Raw genomic sequence first — 22,009 nt, 5'->3', positions numbered from 1 at the left:
TGAAGATGAAACTAAGGTGGACATTTCAGCCAAAACAATGATCCCAAACACAAAGACAAGGAAACTCTCATTGGTTTTAGAGAAAGAAAATAAAGCTGCTAGAATGTCCCAGCCAATCGATTACCTGACTTGAATCCAATAGAAAATCTATGGAAAGAACTACAGATCAGAGTTCATAGAAGGGGCCCACTGAACCTTTTAGATTTGAAGACTGTTAGGTGTGATTTTGGCCCATTCTTCCACACAAAGCAATGAATATGACTATTTTCGCCATACAGGAGGTGTCTTGAAGCTGTCATTACCAATAAAGGATTTTGCACAAAATAAATACATTTCAATTGGTGTGTTCAATACTTTTTCCCTGCGTCATTCCATTTTAGTACACCTAATTTAACTACTGAACGTATTTCTTTGGTTTCTTTGTATGTAAGGATTGCATGGGTTGTACCGACATGTGGTGAAAATTTCATGTCAATAGCACCTTTAGAAATATATTTACCTAGAAAAATGGTGACATGATCCATACTTATTTTGCCTGCTGTATATTGTTGAATAGGGATGAGCTGTGGGCCAAAGTAGGTCAATGATGCAACAAGCATGGCAGGGCCCCTTTTGTATACATGCAGCTGCTGGGCAGGGATGCTTCAGATTTAATTAACCTAATATGACCACATTAGGTCAATGACATCGACCTAATATGGCCATGAACCTATATTGGGTCAACAATGTCATGAGCATCCCTGCAGCTCTTTGTGCATGTCAGACGCAGGGTGGAAAATCTCCTGCCCGCAGATCATTGGTCCAGCAATGACAGCTAGGTTCCGACTGAACCTAACCTTGAACCCTAGCTCATCACAACTGATGAACATAGCTCATAACTGCTCAATGGTAAACATACATATTTTATATATATATTAAAAAAGTATAAACACAGATCAGAGATTTTCAGTGCTGGTCTAGTACACCACCAGTGCATATTTTGGAAAAATGTTCCCATTTTAGTGTAAAGTCAGCAGTCAGTGTTAATACTTGTAAGTCTTTGCAGGTTTTTCTTTGAAGTTGCACTGAAGAAAGAAGCTGAGTCAGCTATGGATAAGCCACCTCCGAGCCATGTATTTAGTGTTATCGGCATGTCAGAAGGTAATGAACGCTGGGATGACAAACACTGAGAAAGGTGCAGGAAAAAAGAACTAGAAAAAGTCAAATGGTCTCATCTTCATCAGTGGTTTTTTAAGGTCTACCAGCAAGGAGTGGAGGAGAGACTGACTTTTTCAAGTAACAAAGTATACTGAAGGAAAAATGTAGGCCTCACAGAAGCCATAACGTAATAAAGTTCAATTTGTTCGTTTTGCAGGAAAACACTGATTTAGTCAGTTTTTAAGGTAGAGGCGGTCCATTAATGCCTGGGTGGTAGAAGGCACAATCATTTTCATATCGACAGTTACCCTTGTACCTGAAATGTCGACATACTGGTCGAAAGGACATATCTGAAAAAGAAACAGATATTTGTAAACCGTGACATAGATTTTTGTTTTTAAAGTCTATTTCATAATCTAATATTTTTGATCCTAATATAATTACCTCCGCCTTGACCATGTCCCTGTTCTCCTCCATGGCCTCTGTGTTCTCCATGGCCTCTGTGTTCTCCATGGCCTCTGTGTTCTCCATGGCCTCTGTGTTCTCCATGGCCTCTGTGTTCTCCATGGCCTCTGTGTTCTCCATGGTAACCCCTATGTTCTCCACCATGTCCCATACTGTGTGGACCATCTCGTCCATGTCCAGGAAGTCCCCGGTCTCCTCCCCTTCCACCTCGCCCTCGGAATCCTGGGTCGCCGCCTCTGCCTCCTCTGTTCCTGTGAAATGGGGGAGGATGTCCTCTATCCCCCCTCATTCCGCCTCCTCTGCCCACCATGGGCTCGTGGTGTTCACCTCTAATGTCAGTCAGTGGTGGTTCCCAATAACCTTCATGTTGTGGAGGAGGTGGACCCATCATTCGTGGACCACCAGGAGGTCCATGTGGACCTACAAATAAAAAAAAAACATGTTAAGCTTCTGTTTTTAGATTTACTGCATGCATTTGTCAACAAGCATTTCTTCAGTATTTAAAGGACTGGCATGACAGATCTAGGCAACAAGATTGCATATTGCGCTAACAATTTTGTGCAGAGCTTTAGGCTCGGTTTACATATACGCAAATCAGCTGCATTTTTTAACCGCAGGGATTTTTTTAAAATATATTTTAGTTTTTCATTTTACACTGTCCCTTTCATTTTTTTTTTTTTTTTTAAACGTATTCCTTGTAATTGAAATAAGGGTGACCGGTCCTCTATGGAGAAATCTGGTGTCAAAAAGACCCCCAAATCTCTCCTTTACCTTTAAAAGGAAAGATAAAAAAACATTTTTAATATTGCTTTAAAAAAGAAAAAAACAAAACTTGGTTACTTCTAGCCTGGACCATAAGGGACGTCATGACATTGCCTCAGTTCTCCTAGGCCATAGAGGCGATCAAAGTGGATCTTCTCTTTGATCGTCTGTGTGACCAGCCAGCAGCACCATCGGATCATTGGTCAAGCGAACCGGCGGAAACAGTAAGCCCCGAGAAACACCTGCAAGCGGAGGGGGTGATGTCACCTCCCGCCACTTCTGAAAGCGTTCCAGCGGCTCACGACCTGCTCGGAACACTAACAATAAAGCCAGCCGCTGGCTGTAAAAAAACAAAAAACAGAGTTATGGCTTATAGCCAGAATCCTTGTAAACCACTTGCAAACCTCAACGCATATATACAGTACATATTGCGGTTGGCAAGTTTGGAAAGCCTTTCTTCAATGTGCACCCAATGCACACAAATAATTTGTTGTACAATTATTTAATAAGCATTGCAAACCATGACAGATTTTCTTACAATCTCCAAAGAAACATTTATGACAAACCCAGACAAAAATAAAATTACCAGGGAATGGCCCACCAGGCCCGGGTGGTGGGTAATGTTGAGGAGGCAGCTGCTGTGGTGGGTTCTTAGGTGTAGGTGGTGGAAAGCCACTGGAGGTAGACATGGGTCCTGCTAGGAAAGGGATGAGAAAATGATTTTTATTAGACTAAAAACCTGAGAGAGATCTTTATAGCTAAACACCACGTACAAAAACTCCCATTAAATAAATAAGGTTCTCAACATCTCTCGTCCCACCAAGACACAATGATGTTACACACACTCCCCCAGATGCATTTCCCAAAAAATGGCTTCCTCTGGGATTGGAGGGTTGTGTGCAAGGTCAGCAGTCATTAATTTAAACGGGCCGTGACTAAGGAAGTGTCAGACCCATACATACAGCTCCACTGAATGGAAATCACTCACAAATGCTCTTAGTGTGTGTGACATCAATTGCCTGCCAGTGGGAAAAGACACGCCGCAGCTAACATGTTTATACCGAATGCGGTTTAACTACCCAATTATGAGTGCATTTATAAATAAAATCATATATTTGGCTTTACTGCAATATGAATTCTCCCTGCTTGTCGTCCATGTGTGACCTTATGGAAAGCGTTTTATTAGGATATGAGCGACGATTTCAACCACCTATCTTAATCCACTAAAAAGGAGCAGGTCCTCACGATTTGGCTTTGTGTGAGAGCTCCTCAACTGTTGATGCATTACATGCGTTTTTGATCCCTATAACTTGGGATCAACATCGATTAGCGGGCACTTTTCTCTCAAGCAGCACCTTAGGCACTTCCGCACTTTTAGAGATGGTCTTCAGCACTGATCACTTATGTCACCAGTCAACTTAAAAGGCCTTTTTTCCATCTAGAGACTTTATCCTCTATTAGTTTTGCATCTTCATTTTTCTTGCACAATAATTGCTTGATTTGCAATAATGTGTTTCTGCAATAGGTGTGTTTCATACCATGTTTAATCTGCACTACATTATGTATAGTGTTTTACATTAAGAGATTCTCAGATTTTTAACTTTGGATTAATTTGATCAATTGTTATAAGATCTAAAGGGACAGGCCACTTTATTTTTTTCTAAAGATGTGCTGTTGGCCCAATGTCTGGGTTGCAGCAGTCCAACTTTTATTGTAGTACTTTGAGCTTAGCACAAGATTTTTTTCTAATTGGATGTCTGACTGTTGGATGTGTGGCCTCAGCACCCAAAGAACGAGAATTCAGCTTTCCCATACATCCGCAGTCTGCTCTCTTGCTGCAGGGGCTGAGCTTAGTGCTTTGAGAATGAAAGAGCTGACTGCCATCTAAGCAGGATGATGAGAAGTACTTTATAAAAGCAGCTTCGAAAGCAAGAGATTTTTAAAAACGGGGCGTGTTTTAACGTGCACTTAAATGCACATGGATTTACAAAAATGGCATTAAAGTAATAAAATCCACTTACAGCCCACCCTCCCCTTTAAGGGTTATATGGATTATCCCAGCTGGATAGCTTGGCCTTTTACAGGATCAACAGGTAATAAAAAAACAAAAACTGCTGTTTATGCAGTAAGCAGCAAGGAGAAATAATATTTATTTACACATTGGCCAGTTGCTTCTGCTTAGCAGGAAGAATTGTAGCTTACAAAATAAAACTTTAAGACCACAAAAAAAAAAAAAAAAAAAAAAAACACACACACACACACACACACACACTTACCTGGTGCTGGTGTGGCCTGACTCTGGTTCTGCAGTGAGCCAAGAAGCTGCTTGATCTTATCTGAGAAGTCTGGCTGCTTCATCAGATCTTCTGGTTTAGCATTACCCTGGGCTCCCTGCAACATAACATTTTGGAAAGTGAGAAATACAAATAGCAGAATGCAAAAACTAACGCTTATAGTGTTAGATATTTACAGTGCATGCAGCCGATGACGTCATCGGCTGCATGCACTGTAATTATCTCCTAAATAGGTGCAAGTTTAGGAGATATTTATAGCACCTATAGGTAAGCCTTAATATAGGCTTACCTATAGGCATTAAAGTGGGTTTATAACCACTTTAAGTCTCAGATGCTACAGGAGACTCATTATGGCAATTACTGTTATAGCTTATTAAAATCAGTTAAGACGCTTTTAACCTCTACTTATCAATTAGCAATTGAGCCGAATGCAGTACTCAGAGGTTTTCATGAGTTACTAAATGGAAACACTGTCAGTATTATTCACATTATTCCTCACAGTAAGATAGACCATGCTTTAAACATGGTGCACAATATGCAAATCTGCTCACCATGATGGAAGTAAGGATCTCTTGCATGGTGCCTGGCAGCGGGCTTGTTTGTGACTTTGGATTTCCCACACTGCCCATTAGGTTAGCAAGTACAGGAGGCAGCTTAGCACCAGATGACAGGTCCGGAGACCCTCCATTTTGGTCCATTGATTCAATATAGGGACTATCATCCATGGAACAATCCTAATGAAAGAAAGAAAACATGAGCCGTTTGTAATAAAAAGTACTTTTTCATATTGGAGTCTTAAATAATGTGAAAATTGAGTTTTTGACTTACCATAAAATCTATTTCTCTGATGTTCATTAACAGACACAGCTCCTGATATTCATAACCATTGGTTTATACCGCTCCCTACAGGCAGAAAATAATTCTGGCTACACCCATGGGCAGTCCCAGGGGTATCTCTGCTATAGCCACTCAGTTTTGTTACAAGCAGTGTCAAGAGAATTATAACTCCACAGAGGGGTGGGTGCTGCGTCCGTCAATGAACATCAGAGAAATGGATTTTACGGTAAGTCAAAAATGCAATTTCCTCTTTGCTTCATTGACAGACACAGCTCCCAATATTTATAACCATTGGGACGTCCCAAAGCAGTGTTAAACATGAAGGGTGGGGATGGGAACAACAAAAAAATTCAAGGCTAAACATTAGCCAACCAGGCAACAGGAGCTTAACCAAACAACTGAAGCCCACCTGAAAAAAACAACACCCTCAAAGAGGATCAGGTCCTCTTAAACAGCAGCCTGCAAAACCTTGCGGCCAAAAGAAGCATCCGCAGATGCAATCACAGCCACTTTATAAAACTTAGTAAAAGCGTGCGCCTTGCAAACCTGCGTCATTGACGTCTGATGATGGAAAGCCAAGGAGGCACTAAGCGCCCTAGTATAGTGCGCCTTGACAGGGAAAGAAGGAACCTGACCCCTGATGGAATAGGCCTGAACCACCGTCTGTCTGATCGATCTGTAAAATGGTCGCAGCCCTTTTTGAGGTCCATCCGTGAGCACAAAGAGTCTGATATTCTGAAAGACTCTGTAGCTGCCAGGTACACCCAAATTGCCCAGACCACATCAAAGGCATGCAAGGCAATTTCCTTCGGATGTTTAGGCCTGGAACACAGGGAAGGCAACACAATGTCTTTATTCAAATGAAAGTCAGAGACCACCTTAGGAAGGAATGATGGACAGACTAACCTCCTCATCCCTGTGAAAAACCAGGTAAGGTGAACGACAGGCTAAAGCCACCAGTTCCGACACCCTGCACACAAAGGTGATAGCCACTAAAAAGGCCACCTTCTGGGACAGCGTAAGCCGGGGAATCTCCCAAATATTTTCAAAGGGAGGCTTCTGTAGAGCTAAAAACACCAAATTAAGATCCCGAGGCGGCAGCGGAGCCTGCACTGGAGGAACCAAATGCCAGACATCCTGAAGAAAGGTACGCACCAGAGAGTGTGTGGTCAAAGGTCGTTGGAAAAAGACCACCAAAGCCGACACCTAGCCCTTGATGGTACTCAAGGCCAATTTCTGTTCAACCCCTCCAGGTCATGGTGTAGGAGCTTAGCCCACTCGGTCAGAGTTTGGGACACTAAGGCAATGGTGAATATCGGCCTCATTGCCGAACCAGCACTCTTCAACCGAAATTATGGTTGCCTTGTTTAATCTGGAAACCGGAGGGCCCAACACCGTTGGCACAGTCCACTTCTTAAGAAAGGATCCCTCATGGGGTAACACCTAGTAAAGCACTTCGGGACCCCACGGGGACGCTTGGGCTGCCCCCACCCTTTAGCGACAATTCTGTCAAAATAGGCAGGGAAAGGAAACAAACACTTTTGCCGCTTTGGATGGCTTGAGGGTGCCAAAGGACACCGCGCCTCCCTCGCAGCTTCAGCTACGTCCTCCCATCTTTAGGGTCTCACACACAGATACATTCAGTGCATCCACCAGCGCCTTTTCATGCACGGGAGGCAGAGGTGGTGGAATCGCTCTCACTATCAGAGGATTGCAGGCGCGTGGTTGCAGACCCAGCAGGGTGAGCCACGTCCGCATCAGATCCAGGATCTAATGAGACAAAAAAGGGATTTGGGGGATGCACACTTTTTGCTAGTACGTCGCCCATGAGCCACCTTCAACCGGGACAAAAAGGGACTGCAAGACCGCTGTCAGTGCATGGATGGTTGGGCCCCGCAGCCTTAGAGAGGGGGTCAGGCGGGGAAACACGCACCAAAGACTTCATGAGTCACCAGGGGGACCCCACAAAGAGTGTAAAAAACTGCTAAGGGACAACCCCCTACCACGCTGGCAGCACCAAATGGTCGCCAGGCACAAAGTGGTCCTTAGCAGAAAGGGAGAAGACACCACCAGACTCCCCACCTACAGAAACGGGCACCTGCAGCCACTAGGGAAATCTACACTACACGTGTGGCGATCAGGAAGTAAAATGACCCAGGAGTCAATACCAGGGGATGAGGAGGGGCTCCCACCGCTGAAATCGTTTTCCACAGGGCTCCACTGTCATTTCCGCCGCTATTTTCAATGGCAAACCACAACAAAATGACCGCCGGACTACACATACATGGCCGCATGTATAGAAACACAGGCTACAACAAAATGGTGGCCCTGCGTAGCACCACAAGGCTTATAGGGACCCTGGAGGGAGCCCAGGCCTCAAGGACAGATCCAGGCAGGACGGGGGCCCCCTCACCAGGTACACCCCCCCCCCCCACGGTCGATCGTCCGGTCGCCAGCAGCGCACCCCCCACCCGGGCGCCCTCGCCAGTTAGCACCCTACCACCATACCAGGACCCAAACAGCCCCAGCATGGAGGGGGGGGCAGAATGAGGGACTTGGCCAGGAGGAGGATGCCTGCAGGAAGTAGGGGAACCCAGGGGTCTGACCATCCCAAGGAGTGGCCAACGTCCACACCAAAACCCTCCACGGGGAGGGGGGGGGGGGGGCAGCTGCTCACCATACCAGGAACTGCTCCAGACAGAACCCCTCTCCATCGAAATGGGGGGAGGGGCTGTCAGCCAGGTGGAATGCTACGACTCGGGCCGAGACCCGGTTGTATGCGACTTGGTGAGGCGTTTAACTCGCAGGCCAACCCCTGTCCAGTGGGGCTATGTTGTGGCCAACCTAGCACAGAGCTCAGGTCTGCGCGTGCTCGCTGGCCAGACTAGAGTGACCACTGGATCTAGATTATCCAGGCAGTTGCCAAGTTCAGCAGTTGAAAAATCCAGGAGGAAAGAAATTTTCTATCTAAAAAAATGTTGCCAGGAACAAAGATCCCAGCAAGGAAATAGGTCCTTAATCCTCACTAGGCAGAAAAAAAGTGAGAGGGAGTATACCCCCCCCCCCCCCCCCGAGACTGCCCATGGGTGTAGCCAGAATTATTTTCTGCCTTGTGTCCTACTCCTGTAGAGGGCAGTATAACCCAATGGTTATGAAGGAGCTGTGTCCGTCAATGAACGAAAGAGAAATCCTATTTTTTTAAGTTACAAAATATGCTATCCAGCTGACAAAATTTTGACGTGAAAATCGTAACTTATTATTAATGTCCTCTAAACACTCCCCCACCCCACACTCCAATCAACGGAGTACCTCAAATACAGTGATCTTCTCTGTGTGGCCCTACACAGCCTTTCCATTGAAAACAGGCCTTACATCTATAGGCAAGCCATACTCTGCTGGCCCACTAGGGCCATCATAGGTATGGCTTATCCATAAATACATAGGGCTGTGGCATTCATGCATGCTACAAGGAAGATCCAACATGTACATCTTCAAAGACAAGGCCCTGTGATGCTAGGCACGACTGCATAGTGAAGATCACTGGATCAAAAAGGTGGTATATTTTTAAACTGATAGGCTGCACTCAGAGGGAAATTAAAATGGAAAAAAGGTTAACCAAATTTTTGTAAAAAACAATCTGGTCCGATCAGCTTTGGCTCTGTCAGTGAGCAGCTACTGCAGGGGAGAGGAAAAAGCATTGACAATGGCTGAACCAGGAGCTTATGGGTTATGTTACAGCTCTGGGAATTCATAGCCATTGTCGAGTGCTCAATTACACAACGGAGCCAGAGCTGATGCATCACAAACCAAGTACACTGATAGTATAAACGAGGAGATGACCAGGACTTTGTTGCAGAAAATTATCGTTGGATAAGAGAGGAAAGTTATCTCAGGTGGGCTGTATGCTGGGGGATGACTAAAGGTAAAATTGTGACTTGAAGTAGTGTCTTATAAAAACTTACCTCATCCAGTGGTATGAGCTTTGGAGGCACTGGTTCATAAGGCTCAGGATCCGGTTCATGTGGAGTGTCAGGAACACTGCAGGGAGTAATAAAAGAACATTTAAACTTGGCAGTCTGAATAAAATAAATTACAACTTTAAAGCTTGTGTACATACCATGCTGTTAAACAAAAATAAGCTTATGTGAAATTTGTTGTACAGTGCTCAATGTGCATTCTTACCTTTCCTTTGAAAGAAAAATTTCTTGCAGGATGCCCATCTCCCGCTCAGCTTGGGTGTGCTTTTCTGTGCTGTTGCTTCCAGTATGTATAAGTGCACCCAGGAACAACAGTGGCCGTGGATGGACCCAAGGAATTACTTCCTCCATTGTGTCGTGACTAAGGCGGCGTGCGTTTTGGAACGCCTGACGATCCTTCATCATCTCTCTCTTAGCAGCTTCACCAAAGTCCTTAATCTTGTTTACATTAACTGTAAGTAGGCATACAAGGAAAGACTGGTAAGTACAAAGCTGTACAGAGCCATGTGGATTCAAACGATATAATGTCAGAGATATGATATTCATCGTACCTCTCTCGGTTTCATCTAACTCAAAGTAGAAGTACTCCCGAAGTTTACTCTCTTCTGGCCAGCTAACCGTTTTCCTCTTCTTTCCTTTTTTAGTAAGTTGGGGAACTTCTGTCTCAGCAGGTTTCACTTCTGATGGGGCAGGGGCAGGGGCAGGTGCAGATGTAGATACGGATGCTGTAAAAAGGGAAGGCAAATTAGCCATATGGGAAATATATGCAGAAAGAGAAAGAACAGGAATGGTTAAAGCTTGGAAGAGTATAGAATGATGACTTACTGTCCATAGGCTCAGGGAGTTCAACAGGAACTGGAGTCCCGGGTCGTTCCACTTCCATTGCTTCAGCTAGGGGCTCTGGTTCAGGAGAGGAGGGCTTGGCGAGTGCTGGTACATCACCCTGGGGCTTGCTGTCAAATGGACTGGGCTACATACATAAAACATGTGGTTTTAGGTCTCTGTAGGGCAATTACAACATCATACTTTTAACACAATCTGTATTTATAGAATTAAATTTCCCAGATGACCAATAGTAGAAATTATGTTAATATACTGCTCAAAAAAAAAAAAAAGATTAAAAGGAACACAGTTTAACCAGAGTATAGCATTAAGTCAAATAAACTTCTGGGATATTGATCTGGTCAGTTAAGTAGAAGAGAGGGTTAATCAGTTTAAGCTGCTTTAGTGTTAATGAAAATAACAGGTGCACTAGATGGGCAACAATGAGACAACCTCCAAAACAGGAATGGTTTTACAGGTGGAGGCCACTGACATCCCCCCCCCCCCCCAACTCATCTTTTCGGTTTTTCACTAGTTTTGCATTTGACTAGGGTCAGTGTCACTACTGGTAGCATGAGGAGATACCTGGACCCTATAGAGGTTGTACAGGCAGTCAAACTCCTCCAGGATGGCACATCAATACGTGCCATTGCCAGAAAAATTGCTTTGTCTCCCACCACAGTCTCAAGAGCATGGAGGAGATTCCAGGAGGCAGGCAGTTACTCTAGGGGAGCTGGACAGGAGCTAACCCATCAGCAGGGCCGGTATCTGCCCGTTTATGCAAGGAGGAACAGAATGAGCACTGCCAAAGCCCTATAAAATGACCTCCAGCAGGCCACTGGTGTGAATGTCTAAGACCAAACAATCAGAAACAGACTTAATGAGGGTGGCTTGAGGGCCCGACGTCCTCTAGTGGGCCTTGTGCTCACTGCCCAGCACCATGGAGCTCGATTTGCATTTGCCATTGAACATCAGAACTAGCAGGTCTGCCACTGGCGCCCTGCATTTTTCACAGATGAGAGCAGGTTCACCCTGAGCACATGTGACAGACATGAAAGGGTCTGGAGAAGCTGTGGAGAATGTTATGCTGCCTGTAACTTCATTCAGAATGTCTGGTTTGGTGGTGGGTCAGTGATGGTCTGGGTAGGCATATGCATGGAGGGACACACAGACCTCTACAGGCTAGACAATGGCACCCTGACTGCCATTAGGCATCGGGACAAAATTCTTGGACCCAATGTCAGACCCTGGTGCAGTGTGTCCTGGGTTCCTACTGGTGCATGACAATGCCCGGCCGCATGTGGCGAGAGTATGCAGCAGTTCCTGGAGGATGAAGGAGTGCCCCCCTCCCCCCACTCGTCTGACCTATATCCAATAGAACACCACTGGGACATTGTTCAATGTTGTCAGGCATGCTTTCAAGCACGTGGGGGCCATGCAAACTACTGAGTTAGCATTATGAGTTGCTGCAATGAAATTTCAGCAAAATATACTAGCCTGCTACATCATTTTTCACGGTGTCGGAACTCAGACCTCTGTAGGTTGATAATTTTAATTTCCATCAAACAATGTGACATCCTTTCGTACCCAACACATTACCGAGTCCTTTCCTATAATTTTTTTTTTTTGAGCAGTGTATATTAGGCTACCATAAAAACATTCCAGTGTTTTGCTAGGTAATTGAGTTACCTTATTGCTAGTTGGAGAAACTGCTTTCTTCTTCTTTTTAATCTTAATTCCAGGTACTGGTGCCGAATTCAGTGCATCCAAGAAGCCTAGGCTCTCTATAGCTACAGGGGAAAAAAATGTAGGATATTATAGAAGAGTGTAATATATGGACGTTTAACATATGATCTGGAAAGAATGTTAGTCTTGTGCAGCATGCACAGTGGATCTCTACATCACCATCTAGTGTTTAATAGAGGAATTACATTATTTTGTTTGACAACAGTACTATAAATCGCATGTCTCATTCTTAAAGCGGAACTTAAAGAGGAGCTTTGTCATTTCTTTAAAAAAGGCAGCAGCTACCAAAATGGAGAGGGTTTGGAGGGGGCAACTTCTGCTCGAATCGCCCCGAGCGCAAGTGGGAGGACATAAAAAAAAAAAAAGTTTAATATAAGTAAATCAAATATACATTCCTATCCATTTACTAACTCTAGCAGCATAATGCTTCAAATAATTGACTCCTTGCCTACTGGGCACTTTTACCCCCTTCCTGCCTAGACCAATTTTCAGCTTTCAGCGCGGTCACACTTTGAATGACAATTGAGCGATCATGGGACACTGTACCCATATGAAATTTATATCACTTTTTTCACATATATAGAGTTTTTTTTTTGGTGGTATTTAATCACCAGTGGGTTTTTTTTTTAACTAAATAAATATGCTTCCTAAATGGTTTTTCACTTACATTTAGTTGGACAGTCATGCACAGAACCATGGTATTGTACACTAGAACTAATGTGCACCTATGCAGGACTAGAAGCTGTAACTTAGAGCAGTGTTTCTCAACCTTTTTTCAGTTGGGGCGTCCTTGAAAAGTATTTTCAGTCTTGAGGCACCCCTGCCCAAGGTTTGATTCATGTTACTGTGTATCGCAGAACATGCGCAGAATCGTGCTCGTTCCTGACACACAGACAAATGCTCTGCTCTTTAGGGGTGCCATTAAGAATTAAAGCCACACTTTGGCAAACATGGGGTGCTTTGGGTGCAGCACAAGTTTAAAAAAAGGGTTAGGGACTTCTTTCCCTGTATTTCTGCTGGTAGGGAAGCCCATTGAAGCCCTACACGCAGCACACATCCACACAGGGCTTGTTCAGGTTGGAGGGGCAGTAAAACCACATGGTTGAGCCATCTTTACTACCCTCAGCTGCTCCCCCTTTAGCTACAGAGGCTGCATCTGGGGATGTACACATGTGGTGGCTGCAGCTGGAGGTATACCCAGGGTGAATGAGGCTGCACTGCAACCACCCTGCCACTGTGTGCATGGTTGCGGTGTGGTGGGGCTGCATTTCCGGGCTTAAAACAGGAGGTGAGAAGCAACATATTGCCTCTTTACCGCCTGCCAAATGCCTCTGAAAAGTGATCTAAACAAGGATTGATTTTCAAAGGAGCAGCAGCCCTTGTTGCTATCAGAAACAAGCCCTAAGAAGCAGTTCTGACAGTACAGGAATGGGGGGGGGGGGGTCAGGATTAAAAGTAACATACATACACAAAAAAATGTGCATACACATGTATACATGCACACACACGCATACAAACACACACACACAAATGCACACACAGACACATGCACACACATACAAACACATGTACAAATACAAACACATGTATACATGCACACACACATTATATATATATATATATATATATATATATATATATATATATATATATATATATATATATATATATATATATATATATATATATATATATATATATATATATATACACACACACACACATACATACACACACACATATATACAGTTCTATTACAATACCTTTCCTCACAGAGGCCGGGTACTGCACTGTAGGGGGAAGCAGAGAGCACAACACACTCCCCCCTCCCTTTACTTTCACTTTGCTGAGGCTGACAGAGCTCCCTCACAGTGCCGATGTACAGCAGAGGATCAAGAGATCGGGCTCATCTGACAGCCCTTCTCTCCCATGATGCCGCAGCACACTAGTATGCCGGGGCACACCGGTTGAGAAAGGCTGACTTAGAGCACTGCTGGAAACTACAAGTTCCAGAATACTTTGCACTGTCCTAGTATACAGGGTATGGTGGTCTGGAAGCTGGCTAATGACATTGCTTACTTCAGCAAAGAGCAGATCGATATCAGTGCTCGACTCAGCACTTCCCTTGGAAGTAAGCACACAAGGGTGACAACCCTACCTCTCTATAGATTTCATTGCAAATGCAACATGTTAACAAAATCAGCAGCAATGTGGGTTTTTTTTTTTTTCTTACTAAACCAGCCATAAAGTTGGCAGATAGTAGCAAAAACATAAAAACGTGGAACATGCAAGACATGTTTTCCCCATCAAGAGGGTTTAGATACGTTTTAAAGTGAACCTGAACCTCCTGTAGAAGGCAAAGTAATCATTCTATACATACCTCCCTTATGCTCCACTGATTGAATACCGCATCAACTAGGAATTAAATTTACCCTTTTCCACTTTTAGATATACACAGGGCTATGCTCTCTCCCATTAACCTCTTGTGTTAGAGCTTGGGCCTGACCAATAACCCTTTTAGGCTTTAGGCGCCATATTGTGGGAGTCATGGGCAGTGTCACGTTTCCCCATAAGCAAATGAATCCAGCAGAACAAGTGCACTGGAAAAGTACTTATAGAGTTCTTACTCTGTCATGAAGTAACTTGTTGCTCCTTCTATGGCAAAAGGTACGGAATTAATCTTAAGGCCCCTTTGACAATTGTGCGACCTAAAAGTCGCACGATATTGCTGAGATTTTGACTTGAAGCAATGCTTGTGTAATCTTGATGTCTATTGACCTCAAAACACATCAGAGTCGGACCAAAGTAGCGCAGAGATTACTTGAAGTCACACAGATGACTGGTACTCATTGGAAATCATGGAGTACGACTTATCATGCGACTCTGCAATCCCAAGTCGCAGGACAAGTCGCAAAAGTGTGAAAGGGGCCTAAAAGGGAAATAAACCTCAACCTTCTCCTGCTTACCTGGCTAGTGATCCCCTCAAGTGATGAGAGTGCCACCTTCAGGCACAGCCGCTTCTCCTGGTCTTCCTTGGGGTTCTGACTTTTTGGCCAATTGGTTGGTTACATCATCACAACACAAAGGGTTTATATGTTTATGACAGAAGGGACCAATAGGATCTTCTTCGGTCATAAAAATTCTACCTGTCTTTTTTTTTTTTTTTTAGGTTTACTTCCACTTTAAGTGAACTTCGAAATAATGCAACCACTGTAGGCTAAGGAATACTTTATAAAGTAGATTATGATACATACGCTGTGGAGGAATGATCTTCACTTTGATCTCCTTGGCAGAATTTGGTATAGCATTAAGTGGCTTGTATTTCTTTTCTGCAGGTGCTGCATCATTGGGTGCTGGAATCGAGCTGGAAAAGACAACAAACGTAAGCAAAACAATACAGCTGTAGACATAAAAATGTAATACTGCTTGCATTTTAAAGGGAACTGTAGTTTTTTTTTTTTTTAATGCATTTGAAAATAATCCTTTAAAAGGGAGTCTGCTGTATCTTGTTAATCAACAGGCCTCCTAAACCCACTGAATCCCAGCTGAGGCAACAAAACTGCTGCCTGAGTGTGCACACATTACAAACTTTTAATGCTGAAAGTCTCCACTTTTTGTTCTCACCTTTGTCGTTTAACAGGAACAGGTTTCATGTATTTGTCTGATATAAGCGGAACAGATGCTGGCTTCTTAATGGGAGCTTGCGATGGCGTTTCCACCTCCAGGCCTGTGTTAGGGTAATAGAACAAAAATAGTCAAAAGATAGAAGAAAATATTTATTAATAGAGCCCCATAAAACCAATTTATTTTTCCTGGATTTATAGAGGACAGTGCTTGTGGTCACTTACCTGTAGATCTAAACTTTGCATGACTAGGGGCAGTAGTGCGCTGAGTTTTGGGCTTTTCTTTCTTTCTATCCCCTTGATCATCTACACAGGACTCAGCTTTGGCTTCTGCAATCTTATCAGCCACAGGAGATCGTCCTTTTGTATCTTCTTTCTTTTTCTTTTTATCCTTTTCTACAGGAGTAAGACAATTATATGAGAATTGTAAGGCTTACAGGAATGTGTGCCATGGTCCCAACAGAATAAAGTAGCAATTATTGCCCATATAATTTCAAATTATTAGCACTGCCCCATGAGCAGACAAAGCTGCTCCCTTGAGACACCCCTTCCCCCACTGTTATTACCACTCCCCTGACGGGTTTCCATAATACAAATTAAACTCAACAGGGAAAGCGAGATTCCCAATAAATGCCGTGTCATATGTGCAGATCTGTACTGACCCATCAATGCTTTTAGCTTAAAGAGACACTGCCACTTTCTGCAGGGCAAAGTGATACAGTCTCTGCAAAGCATCGCCCAACCACCCTATATTAATCTTACCTATGCTCCCCGACAGCTCCTCCCCATTCAATGACACTACATAGAACTTAAGGGTACGAGGGAGCATGTGACTTGCTTCCCTATGACAATACCCAAGCCTAGCAGCTGAATTGCAGGCCTTAATACGGTCAACCAGGAGAATGACGTCACCATTTCCCTGGGTTCCTGACACAGAAAATTTAAGTGGCAATTGTGGAGAAGCAAGGAGCTGCAAATGAGCACAGGTAAGGTAAGTATATGGAGGTTGGAGACTGACCTTTACAGAGACAACTGTATAGACATGGTGACGGTTTCCAAGTACATCCCTGTTGATAAACATAGTAACAACTCACCAGCAGGAATAAGATTACTCTGGGTTTTGATTATAGTCATCCAGTCATTGACAAGTATAAGTGCTAACTTCCGAAGTTCTGGAGAAGAAAAAAAAATAAATAAATAAATAAATAAATAGATGTAAACATACTTCCAAATGCCAGAAACACATTGAACTAGTGTATATCAGCATAAGGGATATACCCATACCTTCATCCTCACTGGTTTTGCTAAGCTGCTTCACTACTTTAGCTGTGTTATTCTGTAAATTTAAAACAGAAGAATATATTAGATCGCACAGTATTCGAGTCTGCATCCAGCATATAGATGATCAAAACATCAGTCTAAGACATTTTACCATCTTTAGGTGGTCCACTGTCAGGGGTAAATGCTGAAGGGTAAGCAGAATTTGATAGAGCAGAGGACTGTTGTTGCCTTTACGAGCATATGTCAGCCAAATATTTAAAAGCTTGTATCCACCAACCCGGATGAACCTGAAACAAACATTCAGAAAGGGAGGTCAATTCACCTACCATTGCAAAAAAAATAAATAAAATGAAAAAAGAAAACCACACAAAAATGTAAATAGAGAATCCCCGAGAATGCAGTAAATTTATATTCTCAGATCCATATATATTTTGCACAAAAACGATTCACTTTATTGCATTGTGCTGAAAATAAACTGGTAAGTAAAGCACCTATTGTAACAAATTTAAAGCAGCCCTATATTCTAATTACCGTATTTATCGGCGTATAACATGCACTTTTTCCTCCTAAAAATGGAGGGAAAAAGTGGCTGTGCGTGTTATACGCCGATATGAAAAAAAAAAAATGTCCAGAAAGCAGCGGCGAGAGGTAAAAGGGGGCGGGCGGCGCCGAGGAGAAGGAAGGACGCGCTGTCATCGGAAGTCCCGCCTCCTATGCCGACGTCAATCATAGGCGCCGGACTTCCGATGAGAGCGCATCTTTCCTTCTCCTCGGCGCCGCCCGCCCCCTTCCACCTCTCGCCGCTGCTTTCTGGAGTTTTTTAAAAGTGATGTGTATAGTGGCGCTGGCGAGGCTGCAATTGGCGCTGGCAAAGGCTGCATGTGTGGGCACTGGCGATGGCGAAGGCTGCATGTGTGGGCACTGGCGAAGGCTGCATGTGTGGGCACTGGCGAAGGCTGCATGTGTGGGCACTGGCGAAGGCTGCATGTGTGGGCACTGGCGATGGCGAAGGCTGCATGTGTGGGCACTGGCGAAGGCTGCATGTGTGGGCACTGGCGAAGGCTGCATGTGTGGGCACTGGCGAAGGCTGCATGTGTGGGCACTGGCGAAGGCTGCATGTGTGGGCACTGGCGAAGGCTGCATGTATGGGCACTGGCGAAGGCTGCATGTATGGGCACTGGCGAAGGCTGCATGTATGGGCACTGGCGAAGGCTGCATGTATGGGCACTGGCGATGGCGAGGCTGCAATTGTGGGCACTGGCGAAGGCTGCATGTGTGGGCACTGGCGAGGCTGCAATTATGGGGACTGGTGCTGGCGAGGCTGCAATTATGGGCACTGGCAAGGCTGCATGAATCGGTACTGCAGTGACGAGGCTGCATGTATGGGCACTGCACTGGCGAGGCTGCATTTAAGGACACTGCGCTGATGAGGCTGCATTTGTGGGCACTGGTAAGACTACATTTAATTTAAAAAAAATGTTCTGAGTTCAAAGCTGTTTATTTTAAATTTCAGCTTTTCCTGAAATTTCTGCCCTAAAATTTAGATGCGTGTTATATGCCGATAAATACGGTACTTCCCTAAGAAAAAAAAAAATACAAAAAACATTCCTGTGTTCCAATTTATAGTGGTCAAATATTTGGATTAGGAGGACTGAAATTCAGACAGAGCCCCCGATTACCTAGTTCTACTTGAGAATCAGCACAGACAGCATGACTTCATTATGTAATTAAGGCCCCTTTCACACTTGTGCGACTTGTCCTGCAACTTGGGACTGCAAAGTCGCATGACAAGTCGTACTCCATGATTTCCAATGAGTACCGTTCATAACTCCGCGACTTCAAGTCACAAGGACTTCAAAGTAGTTCCTGCCCTAGTTTGATTCGTTTTGAGGTCCATAGATATAGGCATTGCTTCAAGTCCAGTAAAAATCATGGCAAAGTGTCAAATGGGCCTTAAGGATTCCTGGACATTTCAGCACTTTCTACAGCTTACAAAAAATGCCCCCTAGGAGATGCCTAAAACTACAGGTCCACTTTAAAAGTTAGACATCTGTGAACATCAGAGCAGAATTACAGATTTGAAAAAATGAAGGTATAAATCACATCTGCTGCTTACTTAGAAAGGAGTTCTGGGGAATTTGTCTGGCATATGATGTTCAGGTAGATACACCGGCTGACCATCTTCTGAGATTCTTTCATCAAGCTAAAATACAGGGCAAAAATGTAAGTATAAATAATAAAACAATCTCTAAAAACAGCACACAATCACCAGTATATTATAATCATTATACAGGATTTATATAGCGCCAACAGTTTGCACAAGGCTTTACAACAACACTTATGTTCTTACTTATAGATTTTTGTTATTCCATTTGTAGCTTTTACTTCTCCCTTTTGTCCCAACAAACAGTCCAGACCCTTGAGCAGCTCATTGGGATCTATGGGTCCTGACCCCATTTTACCAACCTGGAATAATGAAAACAGACAGATAAGCACTACATTATATTTTAAATATATATGGATATGTGGCATATTACTATACCAGTTAATTAGGGGTAATTGGATACGTTTACTTTGACCATATACAAAAAAAGATTTAAAGCATACATACAATACAAATTATAATTGACAGTGACCGGTATAACCACTAAGAGTTTGTAAGAATTACAGTTCAATGTGACTATATATTACCAGAAAAGCAAAACCTAAAAGAAACCAAGGGTTACTATTAGTTAGAATATATGGATAACTAAACTTCAGTGATTACCATATTTACTGTCAGTTTTTCAGGCGGACCTGATCGGATGCTCCATGCATCCCTATGGGGCAGCGGATGTCAGCGGAGACATGTCCACTGACACCCGCTGGTATCTGCTTCCGATCCTATCCATGAAATCCAGGCGGATGGAAATCCTATTTTCCATCTGTCCAGCGGATCGGATGAGAACGGACAGGTGGTCCGTTCTCATCCGATTCCCCCATAGAGGAGAGCACACAGAGCGGAGACGGAGCTGTCATCCCCCTGCTCAGCGGGGATCGGCGGTCAATCCCCCGCTGAGCAGAACAAACTCCGTCGGCGAATGCGGACCGTGTGAAAGGACCCTAAATGAAATCTGGTGCGGTTCTTCATTTAGTTTGAATTCTTAACCTGTCCGAAGGCTGCAAAGGAATAGTAAATAAGCCACATTTTGAAAAGCTTATTTTTAAAGGGTTTGTAAACGATCATCTTGTAAAACAACCCATTCCGTTTAAAATTAAAATGAAAGGCAAACATGTGTATAGATATAAATAAAACCCAATACCTCCCCCCCCCCCCTTTTTTTATTATTATTTAGTGACCACATTCCCACTGTTCCCAGCCGCATAAGAGCTGGGTGGAAGCAACAGCACACACATCTTCCCAGTGAAAGGCTTTGCCGGGGGGTGTGTCAGTACAAGTCTGGTCATTGGAGGAGAGCAGGCTGAGTTGAAAGCATAGCTAGAGAACTGACCACGTTGTGTTCTCCTTAGCGTGGTCAGTTTTTAACAGGAAAGTAGAGGGAATGACAGGAACACAAGGGATTTCACACAAAGGAAGCAAAAAAGAACAGGATACTTTCTCATACAAGTACAAGGTACAGCAGGCACAAATCAGGAATTTGAAATGCTGGGGTAACAAACACTTTAAATTATGTGTTGGGGGGGGGGGGGGGTCATTTTTTTTTTTATTGAGTTATCAAAATGTAACATGACTTTATCAAATTGTGATCATACTACACACATGTATGATAAAGACTACTTTGATGTATTTCATGGTTTTCAGCCATCATACAACACTTTTAAGCTCCAAACACTATTCTAGACTTATTGGGTAAAAGTGTTCAAGAAACATTATGGCTGCTACATACAGTGGCTTTTAAGGGGCCAGAGGCCACCATTTTTTTAGTCTATTGTTGTAAATGCATGCTCTCAGTCAACATTGACCATTTTTAATCCTTATACTGCTAGCATTAATAGATAGATAGGAAAGTAACACATTTACTGGTTTTAAACTTTTCTTTTTTATAAATCTTCAGTTACTTCCTGGTTTGCCTGCCTCAGCAAATGATTGCATACATCCCAGGAGTCTTTAGGAGTTTTCTTAGCTAAGCACACCCTCCGGCCTGTAGGCCTAAACCAAGGGCAGATGGATTCTATTAAGTAAATGCTACATAAATCATCTGTCCATACGCAAAATGGCCAAGTCCAGAAACGCTAAGGGGGGGTTCAATGTGCTTTCTTCGCAAAATAAAGAATGGAGACATGGCTGGATGGGTAAGTTTGCTTTGGATATTAACAATGAATTAACCACTTGCCGACTGCCGCACGACTATTTACGTCGGCAGTCAGCCCCTCACAGGCAGAGTGACGTAGATCTACGTCGCTAGCCTGTGAGGGTCTAGGGAGCGAGTGTGCGCCCCTGGAGGCGCGGTCACGGACCCCCGCGCGTATGTCCGCCGGTCACTCGTCGATCGTCGCTGCAGAGGGAGAAAGGCAGGCAGCTAGTGTAAACAAGCCGCCTGTCATTCTCCCCTGTGTAGAAAGTGATAATACAGTTCTTCTATGTAGGACCGTTGATCACTGTTTCTACAGCTCAAGCCACAGCCAATCAGTTAGAATCACGCTCCTAGGGACACACACCACCCCTCCCTCTCAAAGAAAGTTAACTCCTTCACTACCAGTGTCATTTTGCAGTAAGTGCATATGTATAGCACTGATTACTGCAGTAATGTCACTGGTAACCCCAAAAGTGTCAAAAATGTCAGTCAAGGGTCCGATCTGTCCGCCGCAATGTCGGGGGGGGGGGGAAGAAATCGCACAGGTGATCAAATACCACCAAAAGAAAGTGGTTTGTGGGAAAAAAAGGACATCAAATTTGTTTAGGTACAGCGTCGCACCACCGCACAATTGTCCGTTAAAGTCACGCAGTGCCAAATCGCAAAATAGGTCCTGGTCAGGAAGGGGGTAAAATCTTCCGGGGCTTAAGTAGTTAAACAATGTTTTTGGTTCGTGGTGCTCAGATGCAGTAAAGTTCCACTTTAGGTGT

At 43.9% G+C, this 22,009-nt stretch overlaps 1 protein-coding gene across 1 annotated transcript in view; it reads right to left on the bottom strand.

Annotated features, from left to right (window-relative positions):
- Window positions 1-836: 836 nt before the first annotated feature.
- Window positions 837-22,009, bottom strand: part of PPP1R10 (protein phosphatase 1 regulatory subunit 10) — a 32,215-nt gene continuing 11,042 nt past the window's right edge. Inside the window, exons 3-20 of the mRNA XM_082263998.1 lie at window positions 19,295-19,410; window positions 19,061-19,147; window positions 17,096-17,231; window positions 16,948-16,999; window positions 16,758-16,835; window positions 15,889-16,059; window positions 15,665-15,767; window positions 15,295-15,404; window positions 11,984-12,084; window positions 10,298-10,442; window positions 10,024-10,197; window positions 9,678-9,924; window positions 9,458-9,533; window positions 5,210-5,392; window positions 4,641-4,755; window positions 2,951-3,061; window positions 1,582-2,022; window positions 837-1,487 (exon numbers count right to left, since the gene is read on the bottom strand). Coding sequence (XP_082120124.1) covers window positions 1,378-1,487; window positions 1,582-2,022; window positions 2,951-3,061; window positions 4,641-4,755; window positions 5,210-5,392; window positions 9,458-9,533; window positions 9,678-9,924; window positions 10,024-10,197; window positions 10,298-10,442; window positions 11,984-12,084; window positions 15,295-15,404; window positions 15,665-15,767; window positions 15,889-16,059; window positions 16,758-16,835; window positions 16,948-16,999; window positions 17,096-17,231; window positions 19,061-19,147; window positions 19,295-19,401 — 2,547 coding nt within the window. The 5' untranslated portion in view covers window positions 19,402-19,410 and the 3' untranslated portion in view covers window positions 837-1,377. The remainder of the gene's footprint in view (window positions 1,488-1,581; window positions 2,023-2,950; window positions 3,062-4,640; window positions 4,756-5,209; window positions 5,393-9,457; window positions 9,534-9,677; window positions 9,925-10,023; window positions 10,198-10,297; window positions 10,443-11,983; window positions 12,085-15,294; window positions 15,405-15,664; window positions 15,768-15,888; window positions 16,060-16,757; window positions 16,836-16,947; window positions 17,000-17,095; window positions 17,232-19,060; window positions 19,148-19,294; window positions 19,411-22,009) is intronic.

Source organism: Pelophylax lessonae (genome assembly GCF_965119305.1).
Source record: "Pelophylax lessonae genome assembly, chromosome: 7".
In the NCBI taxonomy this organism is placed as follows: Eukaryota; Metazoa; Chordata; class Amphibia; order Anura; family Ranidae; genus Pelophylax; species Pelophylax lessonae.
This window is presented reverse-complemented; position numbering and strand designations above follow the sequence as displayed.